The sequence below is a fragment of the Diprion similis genome, chromosome 11 (assembly GCF_021155765.1).
Source record: "Diprion similis isolate iyDipSimi1 chromosome 11, iyDipSimi1.1, whole genome shotgun sequence".
NCBI lineage: Eukaryota > Metazoa > Arthropoda > Insecta > Hymenoptera > Diprionidae > Diprion > Diprion similis.
The window spans coordinates 5,696,551-5,722,846 of NC_060115.1; the positions used below are offsets into that span (position 1 = coordinate 5,696,551).

General features: G+C 40.0%; 1 protein-coding gene across 1 annotated transcript in view; it reads right to left on the reverse strand.

Moving 5' to 3' along the window:
- Positions 1–303: 303 nt before the first annotated feature.
- Positions 304–26,296, reverse strand: part of LOC124412123 (eukaryotic translation initiation factor 5B) — a 54,642-nt gene continuing 28,649 nt past the window's right edge. Inside the window, exons 17-18 of the mRNA XM_046891750.1 lie at positions 10,762–10,923; positions 304–926 (exon numbers count right to left, since the gene is read on the reverse strand). Coding sequence (XP_046747706.1) covers positions 819–926; positions 10,762–10,923 — 270 coding nt within the window. The 3' untranslated portion in view covers positions 304–818. The remainder of the gene's footprint in view (positions 927–10,761; positions 10,924–26,296) is intronic.

The window sequence follows — 26,296 nt, forward strand, 5'->3', positions numbered from 1 at the left end:
AATGGTGATGGTGATGGTGATGGTGATGGTGATGGTGGTGGTGCTGTTGCAGGCTTCCCGGAAGTGAAAAATTAGTCGACAACTGTATCCGGTTGATTTACGACTCCATCATCGTATACACAAGTTTCGTTTATACCTATATGTCCACGAGCGTGTATGCAGGGATCATGTTATACGTAGGTATAATAGTTGTACATTATCGTAGTTAGTATAGCACATAAATACACAGACATCTAATATACACAAACATAACGATCACACCGAGTTTTATACATGTGCTCTATTTTTTTTTTTTTTCTTATATCAACCTTTTCCACCTTCATATTGTTTTCACTTCATATTAAGATACTTAAAATGTCGCCGATATTTGTACATGTAAGAATTTCACCTGCCATGCCGCGGGTCCGCATAAATACTGAATGATTATTCGCAAATCTAACACTTCTCTTTCTCTCTCTCTCTTTCTCATTCTCTCACTCACTCTCTTTCTCTCTTTGTTTTAACAGACGTCTTTTCCCCTACTTTCGGTTATAGTCACATGTGTATACAACACCTCGGGATTATATATCGGGTGCAGATACCGCATGTTGGGTATATTTTTCTCGCATAACATTATCATCATTATTATTATTGTTGTTGTTGTTGTTACTATTACTATTATTACTATTATTATTATTATTGTTGTTGTTGTTGTTGATGTTGTTGTTATAATAATATACCAACTTCTGCTTCTCTCCGCTTCTCTACCATCCGCGCATTTTTATACCGTCATCTTCGTCGGCTCGTATTATGTGTGTATAATAAATCTCGATTATCGACTAGAGAATTTGGAAGAGTTTCTTCAATTCTACCATCAACTGCCAATCCGTTTTGTGCAAATCGTCTCTGAAGTAATCCTTGCATGCGTCGATACTCTGTCTGCTTATCTGTAACAGAAATGTGAAAAGAAAATTCATTAGAATTATAACAAAGTAGCTGAAACTATCGGATAAGACAACAAAAGTTTCTCCCTGTATAAAAATGATCGAATTTGTTCCTCGGTAAAAGAAAGGGGTATAACAATAACAATGATTATTATCATTATTATTATTATTATTATTATTATTATTATTATTATTAACATCATCATCATCATGTAGAACTACTTCAACGACGTGATAAAAATATATTCCTTAATTTCCCGATGCCATCGCGTATACTATATATATATATATATATATATATATATATATATACATTATACATATATTAGCCGGTGGAGCTCTGCACAGGGCGGAAGTTGAGTCGAATGGATTTAAAGAGAAGAATCGTATAGCCCGAGAGGCGAGTAAAATTGACTGCCACAGAAGGATAAGAGGGGAAAAGGGTGAAGAGAAAGACAAAGAGAGCGTGAGTGGCTAAGGGCAAAGGCAAGAAAAACGGGGTGGGAGAATTTCTGATGCATGTATATATATATATAGAAATATAAGATAAACCGGTCGTTATATATATATATATATATATATATATATATATATATATAAATATATATGATATGAGGATAATTTCGAGAAAAATAAATCTTGAATGACGATGACGTGTGAAGATAAAACATATTAAACGCTACGACAACATATATATATATATAATATATAAATATGTATAGATATACATATATATATTTCCTTATTCTCTGAGGGAAATTCCTGAACACACTAGATTGTTATATCGACTTTTTCATTCATAAATTAAACTGTTTATCATCATTGTACGTGATATGTAACGCGGTTAAGAATGCCAATTTGCGATAAGAGTTTGAATTGCGTTCAACGTCGCAATAATATATTATACGTATAATATTCGTGTGTAAATTTAGAAATATATAATATATAATATATATATATATATATATATATATATATATATATACATATACATACTCACACATAGATATGAAAAGATAAGATAAAATGTGACGTGCAGTTTTTCTTTAATGCTTATTTAAATTGGCTACACAGCTAAACTTAAACTCACGAGACGGTAGACGACAGAATAACATACGTGATAAAGAAAAGACGAAGAGAGAGAGAGAATAGAAATATGTGTAAGGTGAGAATAAGATATTTATTGGTGAAAGGATCGCCTTTGTCGGGCCGCCTGGACTGCCGTAGGTACATTATAATACTTCCCATTATAATAATAAAGGTGTAGGGGAAAAAGAGAAGGGCAAAAAAAGGCGATACATCGAAGAAGTAAATGCTGATTTCGATAAGTGAAGGATAAGAAAAAGGAGGGGGGGAGGGAAGGGGAAGAAGCCCGGCCAACCTCATGAATGAATGCATCGAAGCAGATCCGAAAGAGCCACATGGCGGCAGGGACGCGTGTCCCGTAAGCCGTGAAGAAGAATTTCCGTGAATACCGGAAGTGGTCGTGGATACGCCGGAAGACACCGGCTCTAGGCAAGGAGGAAGGCGATAGGGTGCACGCTGAGACCGCAGGTGGTCACCGGACGTCGAATCTCCTTCTTCCTTCCTCCGCTCGGCGAGTCATTGCATACTAAATGCATTTAACGCATAGAATGCAGCGTAGCGCAAACACTGTCACGGACAAAGACCGTTCAGGGATGAAGGAAGAATCCTTGGAGTTGAAGATCGAATTTCATTCTTTAGGTGTCCTCGTTCATCCCCATTTATTTTGTGTACATATATATGTACAAAAATATTGACCGTTGATGGGTTTGATCTGGGCGACGACGACGAACCGCGAAAAAGGAAATTTAAGGAGGAGTAGGAAAAACTACGGTACACGTGTCACGTGACATCCTCGGCTCGTCGCTATGGGAACCGGTGACGTCATCCCTGCCCCAATGACCTAATTCCTTTGAGGGTTGGAGTCGAGCCCCGAGTTGTAGGAGTTCAATTTTTCAATTGAACCGGAAGTGAGCCTGTACCTACACCGTCGATATACAAAACCGGATCAAAGATTAGAAATTCTAAGATCTTATAGTTATCTGACCGTTGAAACAAGTATACAAGATTCATCTCTCTTCATACACTATCGTATTTGTATTACGCAACAATTACGTATGTATACATATACAATCACGTTGTATCCTCGTTCGACGGTGCTGACTTTACAATATCAGAGGATACGCGATACGCAAGCAAGTTCGGCAACCGGATTTCGGAGTAAAGAGAAAAAAAACCCGAGATCAAACCGAGGCGTGTTTCCTGTCCGCAAATGGTGCTGGTTTACGCTATACGCGTCCCTCATTCCCCATTCACCATTCTCTATCTCATACACTGTGTGTATATATATATGTATAAAATATATAATACATGACTATGGTTGTACCCGCGTCAAAGGAGACGGACGATTATTACATGACATATTGTACTCGACGTTTCTCTCTTTTCATTCGCTCGAAATTGTACATACCTACGTACATACGTGCATAAACGGGAACAAACGACGAAACGAACTAACGGACGAATAAATGAATAAATGAATGAATAAATGAATGAACGAATCAATTGCCCTCGTAAAAATGTATTTTTCCACGCCGATGTACGTTATTCAGCTTGCACACAGAGACGCATCGAGAAGTCCCGCTTTTATAGATCCGGACTACCACACAGAGGGGTAAAGGCACAGATTACACGCACACCAATAACAGACCTGCCATAGCGGAGTTTAGTTCGGCTCGAGTATTTTCATTGAGGGCAACGCTGACCTGATTCTGTCGGTTTCGGGGCGTTGCCAGGGGGATGAATGACGTCAGACGTGTCCCCCGGTTCACGACTATGTCGGTCTGTTTGTGTGTGTGTGTGTGTGTGCACTGACACAATATCCTAGAAGCTCCGGAGCAGGAGCATCGAACTCCGGGAATCCCGAATGCCTGGCATATACAGCAATGGATGGCCAGGAACTGGGATATTACATGGTGACCCCTCACCCATCAAATTACGCCAAGAATGTATTAAATTACAGATGTTATACTTATCAGGTCTGTAAGGCGGGTGAAAGGGCAAAAATATTGATAACTATTTGGAATTTTTCCTGTATTTGACAAGAAAATGGGCAAATCGTTGCATATTTAGGTACTGAACAAGTGTCAAACGCACATTTGTGCCGAGTCCATTGTTTCGTTGAAATTTAGATTTCAACACGCGAGTAACGAAAATTTTTTAAACTCCAGTTTTTTCCCTGTACAATCCTTTAAATTTAAGGACCACATTGTAAAATATACATATATATACATAAAAGATATCGTTGATGTTCTAGGATCCCAGAAACTTGAAATTAAATAACCCCTTATTTTCTGTTATTTCGGATTATCCAAAAAAACCGCAATGAAAAATGAAAATTAAAACCGTATTGCTAAAAAACAAATTCCCATACACACTGTGAATTCCATAGCCATGAGTATAAAAAAAATTTCCTTCCCTAACCTGCATACACAGCCAAAAATTTCCGTAATTTTCAGGACTGCACAAGACTACGAAAATTTCGATTACATACTTACCGCAGGTTCTACCAAATTCCCGAAATGTTTTTTATAATAAAGCCCACCCGTTAGGTATTCGGCCAGGGCTTTACCCCTCATCTTGACCCAGTTATATAGGGAAAAAGCTGGTGAATGAAACGGAGCTTTCGGTTATACCGTACGTACGTATATATGTATAGAAAATACAGGCCGAGGCGAGTAGAAGCAGCATCATCATCATCATCATCATCATCATCATCATCATCATCATCATCATCATCATCATCATCATCATCATCATCATCATCATCATCATCATCATCATCATCATCATCATCATCATCATCATCATCATCATCATCATCATCATCATCATCATCATCATCATCATCATCATCATCATCATCATCATCATCATCATCAGCAGCCGCCTCGCGAAACTGGGTTACGAGCTGCGATGCTCGTATCCATCCCCGGGTATCGGGGCAGCTGCCGAATTATACCTACTACACGTCACAGGGCCAAAGTTGCCGCGCACGAACGATCCGACGGCAGACTTTCGGGAGGTCGTAGGGGGGAGGGGGGTTCGGGGTTTCACTCCAGCGTTCGATCTCTCGTCAATGAGAGGAGAAGACCCGGGGAGAGGGTGAGGCGCCGAACTGACTGTCCTTCCATCCGATGAATGAACGACGGAACGAGTAAACGAAATCGGAGACTGCTGGTCCGTGAGAGCGGCATATATATATATATATATATATACACATGTATACATGTATTTTTTTCAACAAGATTGCAGAACTTTTTAAATATATACATGTACCCGCATCCACATCGATCATCACTTCAAACGAGCGTCTAAGTAGAAGAAGAAGAAAAAGAATAAGAAGAAGAAGAAGGAAAAATCATCACCCTGTATGACGCAACGTTTATTTTTATACCCATCTCTAGTCCATCGTCATGAACATGAATGCTGTCACTGCTGGTCTGTTATACACTGCGGTTCAGACGAACGGTTAGGTCACCACTGCAGGGCGTGACAGAGAAAAATCAACTAATTTACGAATATTCGATTTTGCTTGAATGGGTTATATGTACCATATATACACGGATTGAACTAACCAGCGATAAGGAGTATCTATAACATCACTCACGTGTGCGATCCCGAATTGCAGGCTGCGTGACTAATTCTTCGCGTTAAGCAGAGTGGCGGCTGCATCTTGTAAGAGTACAGCTAATTACTATTAACGACTGATTAGCAATTATGGTTTGATTATGACAAGCGCGTGAGGTCGTAGAGAAAACCAATATCCCCTGGACATCAAGGAAGTAGTAAGTAAGTAAGTAAGTAAGTAAGTAAGTAAGTAAGTAAGTAAGGAAGGAAGGAAGTTAACGCTGCGTGGGTGTGACATTGTTTATTATGCAAACAAACTCCGACGGTCGTGTGTTTTACTTAAATATACTTTATACCGTCGCTAAAACCCGGAGCTCCTAAGCCGAGAGGTGTTCGAGGCTCGTGTTCAGGGCGCGGTGTCCACACCCTGGGTGCCTAGATTACCAGGGGCGGGTCCCATTACGCGAATTAACTGACCTCGCCCCGTTCTGGCGAGGAAACGCCTTGAAACGGAAAACGCGATAACGTCCCGTGTGAGTTTTTTCATCCCATCCTATCCCATTACGCGCTTCTCAATTTGCAAATTGACCCACCAAGATGGGATCGTAGAAAATACCGTGACACATCGCTACAATTGAAGCTATTTACGAGACTGACAAAACTGGGTGAAAAATTATGCCCGCAATGATACGATAATATATAACGCTCGTGCATTAGTACAGTTATGATTTTGATACGTCGACTATTGACATGCTAAATATTTTCTTAATCCAATTTTCGGAATATGAAAAAAAAAAAACCTCAAGGTAAGTAGCTACCTGGATGGTTAAGGAGATATATTTTTTTTTTTTCAAGTGGATAAAAAACCGAACTGTGGACTAATTCGTCCACGTTGATTAACGCTGTGTACAAAAAACGAACATGACTAACCGAGGGTTTAAACACCGTTTGAACAACTATAATGCGAATATAATATTATATAATTATACAGACTTAGGGTTGGGCTGAACTGGCTTAGACACAGTTTCCAAAGACCGTCGTCTAAGGTCGGTAAAGAGCATCTGAGCATCTGATTATACATACACCGTCGTTCTACCGATCGGTACTGGGATTGTTACTTTGCAATGCGTCATCTGGTGGGGAAAAATCAAACTAATACATCCAAGCAGCAGACAGCAGATCGTTGACCATATTTTTTCGCGTGTGGATAGTAGAACATATACACAAATTATTGATTATATTTCATTAATCGATGTGACATGAGTAGTAATTTGAAAACCGAAGAATTTATAAACACTTGTCTCCATAAAAAAATGGAAAACTTAGGTTATGTGGTGGTAAAATGGCGCCGATAACCGGGCTCTGACGTCACGAGGACATTTTCCAATACCCTAAATATCATTGCGCGGTACACGTATGTATATACGTATAAGTTATCGATTGCAGAACTATATCGGATAGGAGAGACGAGGTCGTCCGGCGGTTTCGAGAACCGAGTGAAACGCGAGTGCATTACATCTGTGATAAGATTTCCTAGCCACCTCTCACCGTACCTTATACAACTACAACCACACGCCTTTGTACCCTCGTGAAATCTGCGCAAACGCCCACAAAGAAAATACTTGGTTATATGTAGTGTAACGTAGCACAAGCTGCATCTATAACTACGTCTAGTTACTGCTGCAATGATTATGGTTATACTATACTTATAATGTTATATGAGTATTACAGCGCACGCGATAATTATGCAATAGGAAAATCTCGCAATTTACTGCAGCGACATTAAGATATTGATAAGTATTCTTACCAGCTATATATTTTATATCCATTTTTTTTTTTTTTTTTTTTTTTTTTTTTAAAGCTATTTCTGGTAGTGTACCGATAAGTTTTCAATAATCGAGAGTAATTATTGCGACATAATGTAAATTATTATTGTTAGAAACAAGTTGATTGAAAAGTATTGTGAAAATTGAAGTAATAATTTGTTTTCGAGAAATTCACCCCTCTACACGTATACATTTTTTTTTTTTTTTTTTTTTTACATAAATTACAAGTTTTTGGGGTCGCTGATCACGAATCTGAAATCAGATTTCAATATTCAAGACAGCGGATCCAATGTGACGGACGAAAATTTCGAATACAATCGAATCGGGAGAAAAAAACTCTGTCCAGAAGTTTTTGGGTTGACAAAAATTTCCCGCATAGAGTTTATTGACCGGATTCGATAAAATTTGAAATTTTCGTCCACCACATTGGATCCACTATCTTGAATTTCCGAAATCTGCTTTTAGATTCGTAATCAGCGACCTCAAAAATCATAGAACACTATCGTGTTATAACAGCTGTTATGACTCAGCGTAATAATTTGTGTAAATCAAAGGGTTAACGAAGGGACCGGCGTTAACCGGAGGAGAAAATGGTTTGAAGGATTGGGGATTGATTCGCAAAGATCGCAGCCGTCGCACCCGCACCTTACACCTACAGCCATCCATGGAATCGCCCGCATAACGACGTGCATGCTTATAGACACGAAGACCCGCATCCCGTCTAGCCGTCCCCGGAAACCGCAGTCTCCTGCAGCTTCCGTAGCGATCGTTATCTTGTCTAGGGACGAATTGAGAGTCGAGAAAGAAAGGAAGAAAGAAAGAAGGGAGGGAGGGAGGAAGGGAGGGACATGCCGGCGTAGAGGATAATATGAAAAAAAATCATGCCTACAATAGGTGAAAATTTCAACGTTGAAAATCCGTCTCTGTAGTAATCTGAACGTTCTCAGGATTACCCAAGATGAAAAGACGTTGTTGTGACAATTGCAGCGGGGTTATATGTAGGTGGGTACGTGGCTGTTTCACAATCGTATTATATGCGAGGAGTGAAAATGATCCGAACGTGTTGGTTGCACCGGTATCGAAACTCGAGACTTGCAGGAGGCAGGGAGGCAGGTATACACGCGTGGCGTCGGTATAAAGAGAGAAAATTAGAGACACGGCACGGCACGGCACGGCACGGCACGGCGTGGGCCCCGTGAACCGTTTACATTAATAAAATACGCTCTCGCCTACCCAGCGACAGCGGCCTTTATACGTTGCGTTTGCCCACCATTTAACCACCCACAGGGATCCCCTACCTACGCTGAAAATGCCAAGGTAGAAAAGACGACGATGTTGCAGAGGCAAGACGTTGTCCGTATTACACGTTATTACACATATACCTACCTGTACACGCACACACACACACACACACTCCCCAAGTCACACACGTCGTTTATGCGTCGACGGTGCAGCTAATAACGATGGCAGCTGCCGAGCAAAAAGGATCGAGATAACGTGCACCGAGAAAAGAAAAGGAGCAGAAATATACTCAAGACTCCTGGAAAAAAATATAAACGCGTCTAGGTTTTTGGTGAAAATAAGAAAAAAAAATTACACCACTTTTCTTTTTTTTTTTTTCTTTTTTTTTTTTTAACCATAAACGTAGCATATTTTTTTACTCCGCACACAGTGGTTTTAACTGTTTCTAGAGTAAATTCTGCATTTTACGAAGAAGAAGAAGAGAAATAAAATAAAAATAAATAAATAACCTGACGTGTCCTTCTTTTCCTACAGTTTCACGTAAGATTTTACTCTCTTTCTCTTTAATTTTCTCCGTGTGTCGAGTTCGATGAATCATAACAAACAAATCAAACCAGTCGCGTTTCTTTCTTTCGTCGGTATATAGATCGGTTGTGATTTTCATCCTTGGATAACGACGACAGGGGTATACGTATGAGAGGAATAGGTGAAATTTACGCTACGTTCTTCGATGACGATGACGACGACGACGACGGCGACGGCGACGACGTGTAAAATATATTATAAGAGAAGAGGTCGCACCAAGGTTCCGTACACCATAACTAATTCTCCTCGCGTTCCCGGTTTCCCACGTCTTTCAAATGTCCAAATACCTGTCCGCCTCCGTACGTTAAAGTAAAAGAAATGTAAAAATAGAAAAAGAAAAAGAAATCTAAAAATATGCCAAGTACCTATTGCGCTTTTTAGGCATTTTCCAATCACACGAACGGATGTAAAAAAAATAAAATAAATAAATAAATAAAAAAAAAAAAAAAATAGAAATTTTCCGCACCCTAGAATTTGGTGAAATTTGTTTTTATTTCGCCAACGAACCAATATATCATATACAATAAACTCAACTTATAACGTAGATGCACGATTCGCTGAATTTGCGGAGTCACTATATATATCTCTCTCTCTCCCTCTCTGTCTGTCTCTCCGATATCTCGCTGCTACCTACCTATTCGTAAATTCGTACCTAGATTTAGGTAAATTATTAAGTTTGATCTTCTCTGTTCCTCAATCCCATTATTTAGACTTATGGATAAACTGCCCTGGTATAATAAAACTTGTTCTATTCTATTCTATTCTATTCTATTCTATTCTATTCTATTCTCTCCTCTCCCTCCCTTAATCCGTAGCTACATATATAGTGTCCCAGAAATTACGTCTACGTACAACGTAGTGCACGTTTCGCATTATAGCACTGCACGGTGAAACGAGCGGAACCGGCAGTCCCGATGTGGAGCATTAAGAGACGAACATAAATTAGTCGCACACAGGGTCCACGTGTGCGTGTATAGTTATACAGCTGTAACGGTGCGAACACGAAGGGAACGCGTTTCAGGAGTGGTTCAGAGCCGCCACCTCCACCTCCACCTCCACCTCCACCGCCGCCGCCGCCATTGACTCCGTTCATTGACGAATTTCAATGAATGAGCCCCGAGCGCATGGCCCGCTCCCCTTTCCTCCCTCCTTGCTCCTCCCTTAGAGTAGCCTCTTTTCCCTCGACACCCACGCTCGGCTGAACTCGGTTACGCTCGGCTACTTCCGAGGAGGGGTTCCCGCACCTCGGAGAGGAAGATCGGCAGCCTGGCTCCCACGACGACGTACCTACCTACATACCTACCTACCTACCTACCTTCACCTACCTCGGACTTCGTTTCATGCAGTCGACGTCAATTAGAGGCGACTTTGCGCGCGAAATGCTGCAGGGATAAAGTCATGGTGAAGGGTGGTGAGTGGAGGGACTAGGTTGAGGATACGAGAGTCCTTCGAGATTTCGTGTCTCATGAATAGCGTGATAACGTTGGAGGCAAGCACGTTGCATTTGTCATTATTCAATGGTCTGATATTACCTTGCTGACGAGGAAGTCCTTCTCGTCGAAGTGTCGGCCAAACATCTTCGGCGCTTCCCCGGGTACCGGTTCAATTTTCACACAAACTTCTTGCCCCTTTCTCGCCGTTTCAACGGACTTGTGATTGTACTCGATACTGGTGACGATCCCAAGCTCGACGAACTGGAAGAAACCAGAAAACATTGTCATTCTGCCTTTTTAAACAATTGCAGAGATTTACGACCGTGTCGTTAAGTATTACACGTTTAATAAGATTATATATGCATATTTATATATCATAACACACACACACGTACACGAGAGTGAGAAAATACTGGAAGTAAATTGTCTCCACGTGGAGACGCCGGTATCCTTCAAAGGACGCAGGACACCCAAGGGCGTAAAAAATTGTCCAAAACGGTGTTGGGCACGTGGCTCCGATTCCGCTCGTCAATGTACCTTAGAAATATGTACGTCGTACCGAAAAGCGCCACAATTAACCACGAGGGCGTAATTGCGCAATTGCCCTGGCGCATAATTGATACGCAGTATGTTACGGTATAATATAATATATATATATATATACACAAACATATATATACGAGCCGAGTGTCTCGACCGGATCTTGCGCGCACATCCAGACATCCATAATACGTGTATATATATGTATATATATATATATATATATAAAACGAGAGAATATCCTCGCTTATAGAGGCTTTTCTGTATATTATAAAAATATTTCCCACGGCGTTGGTACGCGGACACGGACGCTGATGCCAGATGTCGTCAACGTGATCGACACTGCGTATATGTAACGAAGAACCCGCAGCTGGTCGAAGCTCGATCCAATTCCATCCGACGTACCATCACTCTCGCAGGAGATATTCTGGGGTAGTATAACACTCGGAAGTCCAACGATTTCGCATATAAATAAATAAATTCTATATACTAGAGGTACACGGTATAAATGGTAAAATTGTCATAAAATTGCCAGGTGACCGAGGGTGTGCAGCTAGACGCATATCAGACGCTTGCGCTTGTCACTCATCTCGTGTGCATCGATGTATCTATACGTACGCATGGACGTTATCCATAACCGCGTTAAAGACGTCGTCGATTGCCGGTGCAGGTTCGCGGGGGCAAAGCCTACGTACCAGCGAGCCGATCCCACGGGGCCCACAAGGCCCACAAGGCCCACAAGGCCCACGCCCCTCGTTTCACCTGGTCGTACGTTTTGATACCTACGCATTTCCCGAGTAACGACGTCGCCTTAACCACCCACCAGATAGGTTATATCTTATCCACGGTACCTACATACTTTCCTTTCCTTTCCATTCCTTTCCTTCCCCGAAAAGGTCCCTGCAGCCTGCGTACCCCATAACTTAATACATACATTAAATCCGAACTGCAACATAGTAAGCGATATAGATACTAACACCATAGACGCAGAAGGTTGAATACCTCCGTACACTTTCGATGAATTTTCGCGTTTCTCCACCTACCAGGGAACTTGTCACGTCAAGCAACTCTCGGAAGGTGCAGGGAAACACCGAACGATAGAACGATAGAACGAAAGAGCAAGAGAGATCCATACGACGACTGTGAAGTGGATGTGAGTGGACGGTATAAACGCAGTCTCTACAACCGTTCGTCGAGTCCTTCTCCTCCTGACGGGGGGTCGGTCGAGACCCGGGCGTGGGTTGTAAATTTGTTTTGTCACACCGGGGGTAGGTATAAGGTGCAGTGTGTACACAGCCGCGTGATAAAGGTGCCAAGCTACCCGAGTAGTTAGTTACAGGCAACGTGTGGAGGAGGAAGTCCTTATATGTATACACATACACCACCAGAGTGTCCTAGAGGATCCATCGCCTCTCCTTTCCTCGCTATACAGAAAAAACGCGATCAAAGTTTATAAACCTCGCCGAAACGCGGTGTAATTTCGGTAAAAACGATAAATAGACTTTAATTAAAAGTTGAGAAGAAAAAATGTAGGTACCAAGGCACTGCCCTCTCCTGCCTACGCGTCTGGACTCTCAGTAGAGGAGGGATATGACCAGGTTGGTCCGAGGGCGGCGCAGGCAGGCACCCGTTAACTTAGGTTAAATTCGTCGTGTATCCGCGGCTGCACCTGTATATGGCGATACGTGCCGTGCCTTTCCTTGCCTTGCCGTGGCGTGGCGTGGCGTGGCGTGGCGTGGCGTGGCCCCCGAGTGAGAACGGCGGGGGAGTAAGAGAGGGCTGGACTTGGACTCTCTTCTCTCTGGACCGCCGGGAGACGACCCTCTTCAGACGGACGACCGTCGGCGCATCGCGTGGGTTTAGGAGTCGGGCAGAACACGGACAACATCCGGTCGGCCATTGTCCATTCGGACGATAATCGAGGCTTAGTTATAGTCACTGCCCACGGAGATCGGTCCCCGAGTGAAGGAACGAGCCGAACGGGTGTAACGTGATTTTAAATTAGCTGCTCCTTCTTCTTCTTCTTCTTCTTCGTTTTATTTATTTTTTTTTTCATTTTGCCTCAGCCTCCGGTCTGCCGGTGCAGTTGACTCGAAAACGCATCCCGTCAATCGAAGAAAGGATTATATATACCTACCCAAAAGCACGTGTGCATGTATATCTATATCTATATATGAATATAGATATATGGACATATACATATATAAACACATAACGTGTATATACCTTGCGCCTATGGATTACAGACCGGCTATATCTGTCCTTCTCCTGCAGTCTATAGGTATCTATACATATAGTTATATGTATACAGGTAGGTACTCGAGTAGATAGTACCGTACATTCGGAGGAAGAATAAATACCTACCTGTCTCTACCTACACGTTCCCGCGATTGCGAAGCAGGAAATTGAATATTATTGTTTATACAGTTGAAAAAAAAAGAAAAAGGAAAAAAAAAACAATTTACATATTAAAGAAGAAGTGGAGACGAAAAAAAATTGTTAGTGGCAATTTCTTTTATCCCCCCCCCTCCCCCCCCCCCCCCCCCCCCCCCCACCAAGCCCTTCAAAATTTCGTGAAAGTACAAAACCTATCGCGGTAAAATAGTTTCGTTTCGCGTTGGCTCAAGATTTTCTGGGAATAAATATTATTGCCGAGTCATATTGTAACTTGAGTTTAGTAGTTGAAAATATCGTTACTATATACAGATAATATTACAGATAGATAGGTATAATGTGATGTCATCGTTAGTTTTCAATCGATACACACGATATAACAGTATAATACATAAATTTAAAACTGTTAATTAATTTTATTACTACAGTTATAAAAGTCAAAATTTCTTACTGACGTTCTGATTTTTCACCTAATATTTATAGATAATGTATTCACCTTGTGTAAATAATGTAAAACAAATAAAATGCAAAATTATCGCATTAAGATATTTAATTACCAAATAAATTCGTCGGTATACAAGCAATATAATACGTATATGTGTATAATATACTATATATACATATACATATCAGACATCTACCTACATATACAAATCGTCTCAAGAGTCATAAACGTTATTTTTGTCCGAGTATAAAATATGCGTGGGATTTTAATGAAACCGGTTTCTTTTTTTTCCTATAATTCTTTTCATTGAAATAGTTTTTAATTCGCAGCCAGCCGCGCGCTATTCCGTCTACATACCTATAGTAGATACAACAAACGTTACAAACACCGCGGATTATTGGCGGTATGTATAACCCCCTATAGCAATTAATTATTATCGCATTGCTAATAAACTAATCGTTAAATATCAATAAAAAAAACTAGAATAATGAATAAAATTATAAACCAGCGTTCGACGATTTGGCGAAGAAAAATTGCAGTCGCAGGTGCAACGCGTTGTTCGAAACTTGCATCCGACTCGTTGAAATCAAGTCCAAAAATTCCGGGAATAAAAGTGCAGCTAATCGTATAACGCTGCGTTCAAGGCGTTGCATGGTTATACGTGGTAGATATATGATGCAAGTATTATGACGGTAAAAAAAAAGAAATTTCTTTTTTTTATATTAATATTCCAGGATTCGCAGTCGCTCGGCGTGGATTATTAACGCAGGGGTAAATGCTAGAGGAGGAAACGTCGACGAGCCTTTCTTTTCGAGAACCCACGTGCATCAGCGTCGCAGTTGCAGTGCAGCACTGTACTGCGGGCGTTTAGAAAGAAATAAATTGAGGCGGACAGCCGGATCGCCGTCCGACCCACGCGTCTTTTTCCAAGATATCTACAAGCATACAAGAACACACCTCCACCTTCCTTATACCTTATACCTTATACCTTATACCTTATAGCTTGTTCCTCCACCTTACCCTGACCAAAGAACAAAAAATCGAACTTGGAAGCGCGGCACGTCGCGATCGTACATCTTTGCCCGGGCACAACTGCAGGTAGAAGATATCTATTATATAGACCGCGTGCGTTTATATGCAGGCTGTAGAGCTTTAATAGATGGAATTATGCAGGGTATGAAGAGCTCACTCTTCGATCTGTGAGACCTAGGCCTGAATTTCTCCGCTTGATCCCCCCCACCCCTCTCTCTCTCTCTCTCTCTCTCTGGTAATAAATTTCTATTCTATTCTATTCTATTCTGTATCTCTCTCTATCAAGCTGTAATTTTCACAATCTGTCATTGACGATAACGAGGTTCTCTACTGGAATGCTTTGTTCAATTACTTTTCAACCCATCGTTGTCAAACGAATTACAGAGTCAAATTGATTTCCTCGCTACGATTATATCAAATTAAAAACCGTATTCATGTTAAGACTTGAGCTATTGCACATAGTGTCTTTAATGACAACAACGATATATATATATATATAAGTACCGAAAAATTCTCGGAGATTGGAATTTGGAAAAATATCATTTTTCACAATTCAAAAGAGAAAGTATAAAAGAGAAAATGAGGTCATTTTAAAGCTGACTTTTTTCAACAATGGTACTTATTCCGAAATCTGAAAAGAGTTTATTTTCATACGATGTTAAAAATAAAGTGTATTTCATAAACGGTGAATAATTTATTAACAAAAAAAAAAAAAAAAAAAAAAAAAAAACAACAATAATAATAATAATAACAACAACAACTTCAAAACGAGCGGTGCGTAGCGAGTATAATGTTCGAAGTGAAGGTTCGAGGAATATCAATCATGATAAACACGATAGAGGAGAAAAAAAAATTTTTAGTGACAAAAATTATGTTCCAATATAAAAACATAGACAGAAATAGAAAACGTTAATATTGACAAGACGATCGTCATCTATAAAATCATGTTACATGAACAAGTGACTCTAACAACGGGTTAAGCGTGAAAAAAAAAAAAGTATAGGAAAACCGAACGGACGCAGAGAAAGGACGTACGTACATATGTAGAGAGGGAAAGAAAGAGAAAGAAAATGATAGAAGGGAATTGTAATCTCTGCCCACGAGTCGGCCAACCGCGTTCCGGAATCCTAAGGAATTTCAAACGAATACCTATGAACAATATATATATACATATATATATACACACATAATCCAACGAATGCGTATATAGGTGTTCCGGTGTAATAACACCCTGCCCGAATACGTACATACATATAGGATTATAAGTATAAAACAAAAGCTAGTAATAGATAATAATAAATAAGATTCTCCATTACAGGTACAACGATAAAAAAGTAACGTCTGTCGCTGCGGGTCTAGACGAATATTCAACATCGTCATTCCGCGTGCAACCTATCAGGTTAAGAGATACGAATCCATTCCGAATAACATTCTTTTCCCGTTGAACCGTATTTAAAGGTTAGGGGACGGATGTCGTACCTTCACTGCCATATCTTACTCCCCATCCTGCGTGACGATTACGTTTACACATATACATGTAATACGTCTATATTATATATTTGTGTGTATACAATATATATATATATATATACCAATACGCGTTTAGCCCTCGTCGTTAAAGGTGTAAAATATTATACCTTATATGAGCGAGCATCGTATAATATACCATCACGATCCTGCTATTACCTTATATAATACAAACACACGCATATACATACATATATATATATATATATGAAAACACGGAACGCGCGTTAACGAGAAATTGCAAAGCTATTCATCCGATTACTCAAATGTTTGCGAATTCCTGCGATATTTGTTGTTGTTTTAATCAATATTATGCCAGGCAGAAAAGCTGGTATTTCAAAAATTATTCAAAACATTAAACAACTTAGTCACGATTTTCACGAATAGAAGAAAAGAAGAAAAAAAAAAAAACACGCTCCCTGCTTATTCATCGATCTCGAGAAATGCCCCGTTAAAATACGCACACCTTATAATCTTGCTGAGATTGTTTGCCGAAGAAGAAGAAGAAGAAAAAAAAAAAAAAAAAAAAATGAAACTGGCGGATTCGTGTATATATATATATATATATACACGAGAAATGGAAATTTGAAAGACGAGACGAGAAAACAGAACCCCCCCTCCCCCCGAACTTCGAAAAAAAAAAAAAAAAATTCCAGACGAAAATATACTCGGTGCTTTCAGATTTTCTAAACGCCGTGACGGAATGAAAAAAAAAATGTAATTGTAAAAATGAAGCCCATCGAAATCGTATACGTATGTAACATATAAACATACAAACATATATCCTCCGAGGTAATATTTACCTGCAGTATCTCGAGTATGTAAGAATATTACAGAGATATAGAGCCGCATATTAGGATTAGGAGTAGCTAACCCGCTGTTATAACGCGTAAGTTTGATAAATTATCACCGTTCCCTTGGACGTTGGTTGATTTAAATGGAACATGTTTCATTCGTTCCACATCGGTCAAGTGATACGTAAGTAAAATAATCGTCGATCGTTAGTACGGTAGGATGCGTCGCGTCTCTCGTGTGGAATCTCTTCTACGAAATCGCATCATCTTGTCGACCGAATACCAATATATATATATATATATATATATATCACAGCTCGCTTACCGGCTCACATCAGCTGGCCTATCAGCTGCAACGCGATACAACCTTGGTATTGCCCAGGCATAAGGTATACATACATACATACATGCATATATAGATATATAAAGACCCGGGGGATGTTAAGGATCTATAAGGACGAGTCTGTCTTCCGTCGCGTCGCGTCATGTCAGGGGAAAGGGGGGGTAGAAACGAGACGAGTTTGTAGGTGGTTCGGATTCTCGGTGAGGAGGTACAGAATCATACTTGTAATATAGGATCATACGCGGTCTGAAGCAGGATTCAGTCAATCCGAGAGATCGAATATACATATATGTATAGACAGAGAGATACGATATGGTGGTAAAATGCGTGAGTAATACGAAGAATTTTTCCACATCGTCGAATATATATATATATGGGGCATTCCAGGTCAATTCGACAAGGGTCTCACCCTCACCCTCTCCAATCTGAGTCTTAATGACCGGAGGTGTTTCGTTGGCCTAAAATAACATCTCAAAATTTTTCTCAGATATATATATATATATATAGATTAGAAAAACATTTTTTACAACAATAAGTTATAGCAGACATTACAATAGTTCGTTGTTACAGAATACGGACGTGGAATTAAACTGGAGGATTGGTCAATCTAACAATAAGGTTACAACAAAGTGTCCGCCACGTGCTTGGAAGAGACAATAACTGTAGACGGTTTCGGTGCGGGTTTATAAAGTATTTTCCAAAAAGTAGATAAATAAGGAAAAAGGAAAACAAGTAGAAGAAAGAAAGAAAGAAAGAAAGAAAGAAAGAATACATGTATATACACATAGACACACACACACACACACACACGGATGTACGCGATAAGCAATTATAATCGCATTAGAGCCGTCTGGGTTGTTTCCACCGGACTATAATTATTCCGATGCATGCTTTTCAAATTCCTATATTCCAAAAGTCTGGGCCATTTTAAATACGACGGGATGCGTGGCCGTACGTCTCGTCAGTATTATTGAGTGACCTACGTATCAAAGCGATTTACCCTACCACCAGCCTTGCGTTGCGGATTAAACTGGTGTGCATACAATTGATAGTAGAAAAACACCCCGCGAATTAGGAATTATTCCGCTCCGTCGGATTGATGCTATATTCATCATCTCTATTCCCCGGAAATGTATAAGAAATGTGGTAAAGATCGATCGAACTATCGAATCGGTATAACGCGTGATCGATCGTTGAGAGAATAAAAGAAAGCAGGAAAGAAATAGAGAGAGAGAGAGAGAGAGAGAGAGAGAGAGAGAGAGAGAATAAAGATATGATAATATAAATCCAAAAATCTTCCAAAGCGCACGATCGTGTAAGTAAGATGATAAATTCCAGAGAAATACATGGTATTTGTGTGTGCACCACCACCACCAACCACATAACCCAAGGCATACACGCATATCCGTATCACCCGAGAAGCTATAAACCATAAAGGATTCTAATTCGGTTCGCTGAACGAAAATAGACTTCCGGTTTCCGTCTTGCGCGGCGGCGCGTCTGCTCCTTGGCTGATGGGGGCATAGCCGCATTGCATATAAGTAAGAACGAGGCATGGCTGCGGCTATGAACGTTATGTTATGTGCCCGGACCTACGTGCATGAGTTTAGACGTATTTACACGTGACGACGGCTGGCGGCCGAGTGTGAGTGTATAACGTAAAGTGAGTTGGACGGCGCGAGAATCGAGCAGAATAACCCCCCCCCCCCCCCCCCCCCCATAAGTTCTCACCCAACTCGACAAAATAACGTAACGTAAAATTATTATACGATTAAATTAATAAGATATAAAATAAGAAAAATCGATCGTTACATTTATCTACAATTTATACATACACATATATATATATATATATATATACATATAACTAGCAATGTAAGTAGTAACTACAGAGAGAAATAAAGATCAAACAATTAACTACCGACGAGGGAACAAAATTTCAAAATGGCACGAATTGCCGATACCAAAAATTGATGAAAAATATTTCTTCGCCAAAAATTTTCATCCGAAAAACATAGATTTGCATATATTTATACATACGGTGAGGACTGAGGAAGCGCGTCATCGATATAACACCTATACATATATATATATATATATATACACATATACACATACTATGACATATATACGTGTGTGTATATGTATGCCTAGAAGTCCTATATATAGGGTGGATGGAGAGGCGGGAGCGCTTCCTTCCGGTCCGTCGTAGCCGTGCGTCAGCCGAAGAGAAGGCGATGTTGGAGGAAGTCGGAAAACAAGGGGCGAGAAGGGGAGAGGGATGGAAGGGGTGGGGAGGGGAGGGGAGGGTAGGTGGGGAGCGTCTTCCGGCGGAAGTTGGCCCACGCGTCCGTCATCGAACGCCGGTTGGATCGTCGATTCTCCTCGACGCGATAGATATTACGTACCTACACTGCACTGCACAAGGTACGAGCTACGGTTTTTCTCCAGCTCTCCTCCACACGTCTGAGAGTCAAAAAGCTGAATTTTTCCATGACCTGCTACACTGTTTCTTTCCAACCGTACGCCATTTTGAAAATCAACTAGAGACTCGCGCCGTCTGATTGTAGATAAAAGATTAAGATCGGCAAGGCAAGGCAAGAGAGGGGGGGGGGTAAAAAAATCTCCAAGGACGTTATCACTTCCGCCAATGTAAAGAGAATGACTTTGTTAATAACTTGCGTTATTACAATTCGCTCAGATTCACTATTTCTACGTTAAATATTCATTTTACAAATTGTAGTGATAATATTTTGCAATAACCCCGTTCGCCACATGAATTATATATCATTGGCTTAAATCACACCGTCGAACCGTCGTTTTTCTTTCTTTCTTTCATTCTTCTTTTTCCTTCTTAGTTTCTTACCTATACTTCCGATATTTTAGACCGACGAGTATTGTCATTGGTAAGATTGACACCCTTGGTAAAAAATTGAGGCTGAAGCGAGCAGCCACAGTTACAAACCGAAAGTGTTAAAAATTTTGAAAATAGAAAAATGCAATTCAGTCTCATCCTCATAATTGTACAAAATTATCGGAGATTCAAACAGTATTTCACAAAATTTTCATTTTCCAACTTCACTGCCTTATTCTAATAATTAAAATTAAATATAATAAACCTTAGAAAATTTGGCTGCTAATTCTGGCTACCAGTTTCGGCCTCGTGGTAATAAGTAAATCAACAAGATATTTTTCTGCAGGCACAAATAAAAACCTATATTATAGAAAATCATGAAAATTTCTCTACCTTCTTAATGTCACATACGTGCGTAACATATTATTATTATTATTATTATTATTATTACTATTATTATTATTATAGACTGAAATTATCCTTATAATACTACTCGACTACTATCGCACGAAATGAGTGACTTTTCTACGCCACGTGGTTCCTCCTCTTGTTGTTACGCGATACGAACTATACGTATGTGTGCTATATGTGCATACATACCAAGTGCATTATCTGTTCGCGTAGTCGTACGCCTACACCTGAGCCATATTATAGGAGCGACGGAGCCCTTATCTTGTTGGGGTGACAAAAACGGTAGCTGCGCAATGGCGGCAGGACGCGTGCGTTGTACTTACACGCGTGTATAATATACGGCTGCATAAGTATAGTTACCGGGTGAATTTCTTTGGAAAATTTTTCGTCTTATGTAGATATGTATACGTAGAACATGTATAGTAGGATCGATGGAAATTCGACGGTGTCAAAGCGTAGTTTGGGTGTGTCTTTATCATGTATGTATGTAGGTATGTATATATGAATATGCGTATAACAACGATACGTGTTTAGAGCCGAGCAGAAAAGCTAAGAATCTGTCCCGACGTTAGTCTCGTTTCCTCTCCGTGCAGGTCTTCTCTCCTCTCCTCTCCTCTCCTCTCCTCTCATCTCATCTCCTCTCCTTTCCTCTCTTCGCTTTCCCCCAACATCCTGTTTCCCGACCAATGTTATCCGGTTTTATCGCTCGTTCGCTTACTCACGCCTCCGTCTGTAATATTCTCGTCCACCATGCGCGCGTTTTATCGCGCCGCACTGCGCTTGCGTTTTTCACAAAGTGCGGGGAAACAGAAAATATATATATATATATATATATATATAGAAAGAGAAAGAGAGAGAGAGAGAGCGAGGCAAAACGGCACGGTTATAAATCTCGGGATTTCGTACGCTAGGAATCGATGCTGAAAATGTTATAGAAAACAACCAACTATAAATATTTCCCATATATATATATATATATATGTGTGTGTGTATATATACATTATATAATAAATTAATGAATACCATAGATCAAACTGAATTCCTAAAATGGGGCAAAGTGGGCACCTTAAATTTTTTTAAATAACGAGGAATAAAATTAACGATTTAAAACGCCTTTTTTAAATACAAATTATTCGGAAGTCGTAATTACTCTAAACATTTTCTTCCGATTTTAGGCATTACTTTATTAACTTTATTATAATTTCTCTTTGTCCTCAAGTATCCGAGATGTGAGCAAAGTGCTTCGACACGTTTGCTTTCCGATTCGCCGGAAACACCGGAAGACTATGACTGTTCGCTCAATTCCGCATATCGGGAATTCAACTATATATATATATATATATATATATATACGGTTTCGCGCAACTGATTATAAAAAGAATGCACGACACATCTGTGTAACACAAAAGACATGACTCAGATTGCGATTGGTAATGTATACATATATGTATATGTAACTACTCACGAGTCGAGTATCGAACGTCCGCTTCCGGTGTCGACCGCCGCGTCACGTGAGTCCAAGAATCTGAGATTGCAGTGATAGGTACATACAGGGAAGAGTCTGCGCGTCGCGGTAAAACGAAAGAATATATTTAGAAATAAGAAAAAGTAGAAGAAAGTGGTATTAAAAAAAAAAAAGGAAAAGCAATTGCCGAATCATCGCGCTCGCGGAATTTACTCCTGCGCGCACATTAGCTGCGGCGATAATTTCGCTCCTTCACCTTATTCAGCGCGTTAAGTATGCCACGTGCATCGTAACTGCATCGTATATAGCGTATACATATATAGTTGAACGTGGATACCCATGCATACCGTGCATACAGGCTCTTTGGAAACTCGAGATAGTATTACTGCGACGGTGAACCGAGTTCTCGAATCGCGATTTGAGGCGCGTGGAAACAATGAGAAGCTATCGCAGCAGCGCGCCTATATCGATAACCACATTATACGTACATCCGGTCTTCGATGTTTGATTATCATTTTTCAATTCCCGGTACAGATATATACGCTGAAGTCATACTTGGGTATTATACGTATAGCTATAACGTACGTACGATAATGTGATTGTTTACACGTACAGCCTTTCCATGCACCGCGGTAACAAAAGTATAACATTTGATAGACAATCGTATATGAATTGCAAATTCGAATACGCGATTCTGCGTTTAAAGAGTAAAAATACAAGTGAAAAATATAAAGTTTTTGACGCGGAGTATCAGTTTAAATATCGACGGTCACTTTGTATAGGTGGTTACATTAATTCGTCGCACATTGGACAATTGTATTAAAAACCGTGTTTCGTTGTAGTAAAAAAGAATAAAAGAATAAAAAAAAAAAAAAAAAAAAAAAAAAAAATTTCGTTTTCCCGCATTTAAAGAATATAAATATTCGCCGGGGTATAAGCAGGTTGTTTATTAAGCGTAGCGTAAAATCTATTATTTGATAATAAAACGAGTCCGAAAGATAATTTATCGTGTCGTTATAATATTACCGCAGTCTATATACATATAACACGTACGTAGGTACATACGTATAAGTTACCTACCTACCACTATAGGATATCGAATAATACCGCGATATCGAAACCGAGATGTCGAGTGTGTACGTCTTCTCGTTTAGCGTATATATATATATGTATGTATAATATATAATACCGTTGCACACAGATTAACGATCCAGAGTAACATGGAGTCGAGAGAGTTAAGTAGTCAAAAAAAAGAATAAGAAAAACAAGAAGAAACGGGCGGGGGGGGGGGGGGTGAGGAGGAAAAAAAAAAAAGAAACGACCCAAGGGATAAAGTATTTAGCACATCGCGAAACTATCGTATAACACATAGGTATATGTATACACATAGTACAATACAGATGCCTTTTATCAGGGGGTCGGCCAAGTGTGGATAATATTAAATACAAGAGAGGTTACTGCAACAGCTAGGCGGTATGCGGTATGATGATACATAAATGGACGACACGGATCGGCATGCAGCAGACAGCAGGCTTTAAATCATTTTTTACCGTCGTCGAAGAGTAACGCGAAGGGATCCCGATCCCGATCCCACTTCCACTTCCTCCTCCTCCTCGCCCTCCTCGCCCCCTCGCCGTCAATTATTTATCTCTATGAAGAAGAGTGTGGACGGTTACCGAGAAATCGGTTCGCCCGAACGGAGGGTGGAGGGCAAAACTGATAGGACAGGATGGACGATGGACGGGCACATAACGTGCCGTACTGTATTCGAGTGATTGGTAGACTCGTAGCGAGCGACAGTCTCTCGCTGTGATTCGTATCTCGGGTGTAGAGGTGCCTGCACGAGCACACAACTCCACTCGCTTGATACCCACATCCGTATTCCATCGTACGTACGTACGTATGTACGTCCGCCGCCGCCTTATATGTATGTAAAACGAACTACGGAGCCACATCTGGCAGCAAGAGCAGGGTACATATCTTTCTCCAACTCGGTTAGATCCGTGCTTCCATAAGCCCGCAGGTTTCTCCTCCGCTCTACACTGCACTGCGATCTAATGTATAATACTTTCCTTCGCATCCCCCCCCCCCTCCCTTCCTCCTCTTTCTCTCTTTTTTTTTTGTCAACTCAAAAAGATATGTATGTGTGTGTGTGTGTGTATAATACCTTTCCCGCTTGATCGATACGAGTACAATCTGCCGAGGGAATTTTTTTCGTTTTCGTTTTCGTTGTTGTTGTTGTTGGTGTTGTTGTTGTTGTTGCTGTTTGGTTTTATCGTTTTTTTTTTCTTTTTTTTTTTACACACACATACAGGTAACACATAGCTAGAAAATTTAAATTCTACAGCTACTGTACGCTATTTGCTTTTTTCATTATTAACAAGGTGTGTTAGTAAGTAAATAAATAAATAAAGATATATACGTATATGTAATAATATACTATAATGTATATATGTATATACGTATATACACATACATATATATAACTCTCGGTAAGTGAAAACGTTCGACGTCTCATGGAGCGTCGAGTAACGTGGTAAACAGATAACGTGTTGTTGAACTTGTCTTCGATAAGGTTTGAACGTTTGTTGAAAAAAAAAAAAGAAAAAGAAAAGAATGAAAAAAGCAAGAAAGGGAAAAAACAAAACAAGAAAAACCTGGGAGGGGGGAGGGAAAAACGAAGAGAAAATACAATTGTACGTTGAATAAGAGAAAAGAAAAAAAAAAGAAAGGAAGGAAAAGAGAGAAGAAAATCCACACACCTCTCATCTCTCACACGTACGCGTGGTTGTTTTTTTTTTTTTAAACTCGTGTCCCGGACATCGCATCATTACAATGAAACGTAATAATTATGAGGTAGAATTTCACTGAATCACCGTTGCGAAATTCTTGACATTTTCTTGTTCGTCATTTGATTGCACAAAAAAAAAAAAAATAAAAATAAAAAAAAAAAAAAAAAAAACTAATCCCTGGGCGGAAGATATAGATATTTCATGATACGATACAAGTTTCGGATTTGTGAAAAACCATCACCTTTTCAAATTTACAGAACCAAGTTATTTTTTTTTTATTTCTCGTCTTCTATTGCATAATGCTATTTTATTAATTAAGTTTTTTACTTTCTTCAAACGGTAAATTAAACAGGAACGAATTGAAGTGTCAGCAGAGAAACGTCAGTCACCGTAGTAAAGAGAGAAAAAAAAAAAAAAAAAAAAAAATACCAAAAAAAAGGAAATAAAAATATATACATATATAGACGTATGTGTGTATATTTACAGAATTTGCGCTTTCTTCTATATATAATACCGACGTGAGAAATTGTATTATTACATGTGAGAAAATAATGTGGCCAAGGAATCGTGTGGCAAAGTATGTATCGAGTTTCGCTAGATTTGCACGAACTTTTATAACGCGTCAAGTTGGTATAAGGTGCTGCAGGTAATTCGAGCAATACGAACGGTGACACGACGAGACGATGACGGCGAAGGGGGAGGAGGAGAAAGAGGAGGAGGAGGAGGAGGATCGGTGTCGACGGAAGCATTCTTCAGTAAAGAACTCAAAGAGCGAGCAACCGCCTCCGGCATGCAATAAGCAAGACCGGCCGCGGGGCGGAAATGACGCAGGGTTAAAATTCGTACGATTAAGGCAAGATCACGTATAGGCCGACGTTCCGGCAAGACTTCCAAGAGAGTCGACCCGGGTTGAGACAGACGAGAATTCCCCCAACGAATAAATAAAAGGACGTGCCGTCGTAGTTTAGTTCCTTTTTTCGTTTTCTTTTCTTTTTCATTACTATTCTCATCCTTCGTTTTTCTCTTCTCTTTCATTT